Source organism: Orbicella faveolata, unplaced genomic scaffold (genome assembly GCF_042242905.1).
Source record: "Orbicella faveolata isolate gen_17 unplaced genomic scaffold, um_ofav_v1 contig_25, whole genome shotgun sequence".
Taxonomy (NCBI): Eukaryota; Metazoa; Cnidaria; class Anthozoa; order Scleractinia; family Merulinidae; genus Orbicella; species Orbicella faveolata.
This window is the reverse complement of record NW_028301553.1, coordinates 15,285,356-15,292,777: the sequence shown is the minus strand read 5'-3', so window position 1 is coordinate 15,292,777 and position 7,422 is coordinate 15,285,356. Positions and strand designations below refer to the sequence as shown.

Here is a 7,422-nt window from a genome sequence, read left to right as displayed (position 1 = left end):
CAAAATTTTGTTGAGCAAATTGCACTAGAGTGACTACTGTGAGCAGAACGTTTTATTTAATTCAGGTGTGATATTCCTTTATTCTTTTATAATATCAAGCCAACTGGAAGCTGGTCACAGATGAATTTTTTTCAGGCTGTTGGGTTTTGATTGCGATGATCAATCATGTCTTCATATCTTTCTCCGCAGTTCAGATAAATGATATTTCGTGTAATCACTTCCATCAAAGGTAAACTGTCATAAAACGAGTCAGTGTGGTAAAAATAGGACGGACGTATGAATAGAAACACAAAAACTAAAAACGCTAAAAAATTAAACACCTGATGATTTCAAACAATTTCCGTTTTTGAGGCAAGTCTATACTTTTACAAGATGTGAGTTTGGAATACGATATTTCGCACTGGAATAAAACGAAACAAACCATTTGTATTTCAAGGAAATATAGCTGTTTTACAAAAAATTCTAGGAATAACATCGATAGTGTGAACGATAACGCAACCCGAGAATAAACAACATTTTAAGAGTTACGTCACGATTTTTAGAGTTATTTTTAGGGTTGTAAAGAGTTGCCTTTAAATAGAATAAAACCTTAAAATGATCGTGTTCTAGGATAGAAAACACTTAAGAGGCAAGAACAAATCAAAACGGAATGAGGATCGTTAAGGATGGCAAAGATTAACGGGGATTGCAAATGACGAACTTGAAAAACTAGGCTAGTTTTTTCAAGATGTGCAAATCGTGACGTAGCTCCTTCAAAGCAAGTCATGTCCTTAAGCTTTCGTACGTAAGTTTTCTCATTAACTGTAACGACCCTCCAAGTTGCGACCATTTTAGTCGCCATGGCGACTAGAATTTTGGAGCTGGCGACTAAATTAGAACGCAAGTTGCCAGCTCGGCGACTAAAATTAACGTGACCTATGCGTCAGGAGCTTGAGCGGACTATCATTCGGAGCAAAAAGAAAAACGTTCTGAGCATTAATTAAGAATTCACTTTGCAAAGCTAGTTGCTGTGGGATTTTAACCAATAGAAATGGAGACTGAAAAAAATGAAATGTTACACGGTAAACCAAGATCAAGGAATTGCATTCAGTTGAGCTTGGGACGCTACGAAATTCGTTCCACTCGACTGAACTTTGGCACGTAACAATTTTACCTGGAAGCGTGAGACAACGCATGCAATCCGGTCATTTGCCATCGAAAAGATGAGGAATTGCAAACGCTTGGAAAGCTCGACGGTGACAGGATCCACAATATATTTCAGAAACATCCAGATGTATTTGAGAAACGTATTTTGTTTCAGTGGACACGAAAATACTTGACTTTACAGCAAACTTGATAACACAAGCACGGGGGATTCTATAAATAAAAAAAAAAGGTGATGAAAAGCGGCTCGCAGTTGTAAATAAATTTCACTTGTGTGAACGAACCTGGGTTTATTTTTAAATTGTCAAAGATTTCATCAATAAAAAATATCCGTCTTAGTGATTGCCCTAAAACTTGTGAACGTATTTTCGCGTTGAGTATTCGCGTTCCGCGGTTCGCATATTAAATTCAAAACGACAAACAATTTGAGCGTGAACTTTTCTGTCCATTTCTCAATAAAGTCTTTAATTTTCAGATGAAGTTTTATATCGTTTGCTTATTCAAGCAGAAAACGAGGTTGAACATTTAAAAAAGATCATAAGCGATAAGGTAAAAATAGTGTTCACTTTATGGTCTCAGCAAGAATTTGATGCCGCCTTGATAAACACTGGAAAACTTTCCGCCATTCAGCTGCGAGTGGGGCTATCTTATTGTGATCAACTCACAGCACTGTTGCAATAATATAGTACTTTTTCATTGTGATCAGAAACTATTTCATTTGATCATCAATCATTCCAATAAAAGCATATTTGAATCAACATTAGGTAGTTCTTTCACTGAACGGGACTTCAATTTACTTGGTGGTTCAAGGACTCGAATGTTATTAATAAGACAGTTAGATAATAATAAGATTATTATTTATTATTAATTAATTATTAATTTATGCATATATTTTGGCGACTAAAATTTTTCACTGGCGACCAAACCTGAACAGTCAGTGGCCACATGGCCACTAAGGAACTTGGAGGGTTGCTGTAACGCCAACTGTAACGCTCACATCTGACACGAAAATGTAGCCGAGAATTAGCCACTGATAACAATTTCAAAAACGAGAATGGGAGGTTCACGCAAGCTTCGAGCCAACTAACGTTCAAATATAACTACATCTGCCTGTTCATTACGATTTAAATTCGTCGTAAATTAGGCGCTTATGAGGCTTTTTAAATGACCTCCTGTCATTCTCTGTAATTAACATGTCATTGCGTCAAATTCGGGATTCTTATTTTCATTTAACATATTTTAGTTTTCCACTTTTATTTTTTATTTATTATTATCTCATAAACGGTTTGATTTTTGTTTTTGTTTTTTTTTTCTTTAAAACTTTGTTTTTTTTTCTGTGATCCGATCCGTGATCCGATCCGTGATCCGATCCGTGATCCGATCCGTGATCCGGTCCGTGATCCGATCCGTGATCCGATCCGGTCCGATCCAGGTTTTGTCGACGCCGCCAAATTGGCCCAATAAAAAGTTCAAACTGTTGGCTTCTATCATACAAATTATAAAGCTGACTTACTCTTTTCAAAGAAGCATTTACAGCGCTATGTGAAGCGATTCCACTACTGAATTGTCACGAATCACTCACTCACAAGAAAATTGATCATTGCAATGCTAAGTGTACTTCAATCCTTTCCAGTCCTTCCGGTTAGTGTCTTTGCAGTTCTACCACTGATAGCATCTAACAATATTCACTAACTGCTGTGATAGTGATTAGTATGTCAATCATATTTGAGTTTCAAAGTAAAAGCTAACAAAAAACTAGATCGAAATAATACGAGCGCCGATCAATTCACCACCAGCCCCCCATCCTCCGGGCAACTCAAGGAGAAGGAGAAGGTTGAAGGAAAAGAGCTCGCTTTCTTTAGCGAATGGCTGACAAGCTCAGGGCCACAAAAGCTTTGCAGCATTTTTGAAGGTATGTTTAAAAACTGGAGTGTATTTCAGTTGTGTCACATCAATTGCTGGTCTATGTGTAGAAAGTCACGGTCGCTGGTCTTGCCTTTTTCATAAAATAGTTTTCCGCAGAGCACGAACTGTTATTGAATAGTGAATGAATGAACAGACACTGTAAAATGTACAACAACCTCTCTCAAACAATATTAAATATAATTCATTCGAAGGTATGGCATTCAGTTGCTAAACGCGTCTAGTATCATAAATTTTTCACACTGTGGAATGACGCTTGCGGGGCATTTAAACGCAATTTTGCCCCCGGGAGGGGGGGGGCGGAAATTTGAACGAGCCAATCTTCAAAAGTTCAAATGCCCTAAGGGGTTGCCCGGGGAGATGCTGCAGCTTCGAATTGATCGACCCATAATCGATGTAAATATCTTGAATTAGACTTTGCAAAAGTCTTTTTCATGTTATCTACCTCAGTTCTATTCAATAGAAACGGGAATGCAGAACCGGTTTTGCCACGAGCTCAATAGATGCCGCTCTGACATTTCCTGATTCAACATCAGTGACTTTAACTTTTAATTCTGTACCACCGAATTTTACATCCAATCTTAACTTTCTGTCACAACCTTTCCTGGTGTCAGGACTAGAAATCACGATTTCAACGTTTTCACTTTCAACTCCGGGGTCCGTGCAATACTGAGCGTCCTCCTGATCTGTGCTGTAAAAACGGAAACAGATCTCAGTTGAAGTGGGTCTAATAGGAGAAAACGAGTGCGATCTCGTATCCTCGATGTCTATTCGTTCATCCTTCGTCACTAAAGTTTGAAAAACATCACAGCAGTATACGTCATTCGGTGAGACGACCAGTCGTTTTTCAATGGGATCTTTTCTGGGATCAAACTTGCGACAAGTGTTTACACCATACGTCTTGCCTATGACCCTTGCTCGAAGCAAAGTCGGGTCTTGAGCAAACTCTACGGCGCCTCGAATTATGGCAAGTTCGGGGTCTTGTGGAATAAGAATTCGTTTGTCAGAAAAACTGCGAGAAATTTCTTTTCGCAAAAATTGAGCTTCAGAAAAACCACCGACAAGAAACATGGTTTTCACATCTTGAAGACTTGGTTTGGAAAGCAAACTTCTGATGTGTTCTGCGATCTTGGTCACTATTGGACGATGAAGGTCGCCTAAGGTTTCCATGGTGATATTCAGATAGTCGCTACTTACACTGACTTTTTCAGAGAAATGACGCAAAATTCTCGTATTGATAGCATCGTCGTCGTCCCCAATTTCATGATAGCAAGACTTCATAAAGTTTAAAGGGAGAGGAATACTTATCTCTTCGTTGTCGACATCCTCTTCTGCCCTCTTGTGGGTCTCAAAGCGATTCATTATGGTCTGCCAGTCACTCGGAAACTGATCTTTAAATTTAGTAATGAAGTCTTCTCCAAATGCTTTGGCCATCAGCTTCTCAAATTCTCTATCCACATGAATTCCTCCAAAGAGACCGCCAGAAGGACAGTGTTTCTCTAAAATGTGCCCATCCATAGCATTGACTTCATGGACGGTAATATCCAAAGTTCCACCTGCAGAAAGAGTCAAATTCATTTTGAAAAAGTATTACCTTTATACGTGTGATGTAGCTTGTGACAGGTAGGAGAAAAACATTAAAAGAGAAAAATCATCTCTCCTTCCTTTATTCGGCTTTCCAAAGTTTAAGATTTTGACTTTTGCGTATGTCAACTAACAAATATGCCATTTGTGCATCAACGCATTTTTCTTTTTGTATTAAAAAAAGTTTCGACTGCCTTAATACCCTGTACACAGCATTTTAAAACAAGGTTTTTACCATGTGTGATATCAACGAAAATTAGCACTCGGACAAGATTTTCTATTATAGTCTTTTAGTTTTATCAGTAGCAATGTATAATATTAAATTTTTGCTTATGAACAACATGCAGTTAAAGCACACCTCCGTTATCCACCACCATGTAAGGAACCTTCTCCTCGTCCAGAGTTTCCTTTACCACCTCTTTACCTTGTTTTCCTTTGAACATACTGAACGGCAATTTTCTACAATAGTACGAAGCAGCTTCAGGTTCTAAGGCAAGAATCAACTGGTCGGGATCCTCAGGACTTGCTATTCCCGCCTACAAGAACGAAATAGAAACATAATCAACTCCATGTAATTGTCTACCTGCTAAGAAAGTGAGTTTGGGATCATTAGTTACCTTAGACTACGAGTAGTCCCTCTTTCGCTTAGTCCGTCGTGCGAGACGCGAAAGAAAACTGCGAAAAAAAAAATAGCCGCGCGAAATCCTGGGGGCGAGGAGCGCGCGAGAGGAGCGCCCTCCTCGCCCCCAGGATCTCGTGTGGCTATTTTTTTTCTCGCGGCTTTCTTTCGCGTCACGCACGACGGACTAAGCGAAAGAGGGACTACTCGTAGTCTATGGTTACCTTATAAGCAGCCTTTCTCATGAATTCTTTAGCAGAAACACTCCATATTGCTGGAATTGTTATAACCCATTGAATCTGTGCAGGTTTGTACATGACGTCTGCATCGGGGTTGTCCTTTTGTGACTTCAGATGCCGCTCGTTTACCGCATCTGTTGAAACTTTCTTCAAGTACTCGAGGCACTTCGCAAACACATCTAATGCTAACCACTTTCTTCCATTCCTGGCTTGCACCTCTGTTCTCTCATTTAGTTCCTGAGAAAAAAACAACAGTTGGTTAACGAGTTTTAAACCAAATGAAATTCGTCGAATAAACTGTTTCAATGACATATGAATTCACTTGTGGCACTCAGCCAAAAAGGGCTTGCACTGTCATGCATCAATTACACTTCTTTGATCTGCTCTAGTCTTTGCTTTCGACCTTTTACGTACAACAGTATAATAATAACTTTTGAATTATTTATCATACTGCAATCATTTGCGTTTAGTTTCGGTGATATCTAACCTAGCCTAAGTAACCTTTTCCGCTCGGCTGTTTTCACCCGGCAGTCCATCCATACAGACAAAATAGAGGGGCTGAATGAGGTTTAATTGATCGCTTAAGTATAATCTGCAAAAATGTACTGATAGCAGAGAAACGGACTGAAATTGTAACTGACTGCTGAGAAACTGCCGTAGAAAATTTCATGAGAACTGAGATTCTAGCAGACTCTGGCGGTACTTGACTTTTGTTTAAGACCGTTCTGATCAGACCTTTCAATCATGTCAGTGACGTCAGTTGAAATCCACAATATCCTTATTTTTCAGTGACAGTTGTTTTCTCCTGACTATAAAATGCTTCATTGAAGTGGAAATCTATCCAGAACAATGAACACGGTTCTCTGTCTTCTTACAATAGAAAAACAACTGACCAGGTCCAAACGATGTGCAATGCAAGATTGAAGGCTAGCATAGATGACGGAAAGATTGCGGGCCGGCTCTGCTGCTTCATTACTACCCAATATACTGCCGTTATTAATCTTGTTTAGTTCTCTCGAATTTTCCGTTCAGAGTTGAAAGCAGCGAACTACACGACGATAATTAGTTATCATGTTTTGATCAATTACGAAAAAAAAATAACGCGTGTTTAACTTTGGGTGATATGATGAAGAACAGCCTCTAGCCAAACCGTTAGGATTGTTTGTGCATTCTGGGCTTACATTAATAGTTTACAGACATGTAGTTCAGTCTTATGACGACACGTTATAGTCACCAAAGAGCATACCGTGTACAAGAACTTTATTCGTATTGCTTTATTACTAGTATTTTACTGTTTATGGCTGTTTCCGAAGTCCATGTCAGAATTAACGTTGTTTCCTGTCAATAGTTTCGCTTTCGCTTTGGGTAAGGCTTGACAACGTCGCTCGATTCAGAAACATGTACAGCACATAACCAAAAGAAACCGCTTAGAAGAAAGAAAAAACTTACCTTTTTCGAATGAAGCAACAGTTTAAATTTCTCAAAATACAACAGCTTTTTACTATCCTTTTGTGACATTGCTTGTTTGCCGTACGTCTCCACTGCTGCATGTCCAAATTTGTACAGCTCGCCTTTCTCAGTCAGAAGAAGAGCTGTTGGAGTCTTGCTGTAACTAATTCCTTGTCCTCTTCCCCATTTTTGAAAGACATAGACATGATCTTCGGATGCGTTTGGGAAAACGTATCCAAACCCGCTGTAAGTAGTGCCGAAGTCGATCGCAATGATAACATCTCTTTTAGCTTGAGACGCCATATTTTCCCAGTTTAACTACCAAAGATATGATACGCAGGTATCGAGAGATGAAAACGTCTAAATCTTTGGAACCAGGAATGTACTTAGACAAGATACATGTGCTCCATCTTTATGTATGCAAGATGTACCAAAGCAACATAGTTGCAAGCTCCACATATGACG

At 39.1% G+C, this 7,422-nt stretch overlaps 1 protein-coding gene across 1 annotated transcript; it reads right to left on the bottom strand.

The window, feature by feature from the left end:
* Positions 1–1,255: 1,255 nt before the first annotated feature.
* LOC110042043 (heat shock 70 kDa protein 12A-like) lies at positions 1,256–7,307 on the bottom strand. Its single transcript, XM_089294514.1, has 4 exons — positions 6,958–7,307; positions 5,494–5,745; positions 5,009–5,186; positions 1,256–4,622 (listed from the first exon to the last, which is right to left on the bottom strand). Exons 1-4 carry the CDS (start codon positions 7,258–7,260, stop codon positions 3,523–3,525), a joined length of 1,833 nt encoding a protein of 610 aa, XP_089150640.1. The 5' UTR covers positions 7,261–7,307; the 3' UTR covers positions 1,256–3,522.
* Positions 7,308–7,422: the final 115 nt, after the last annotated feature.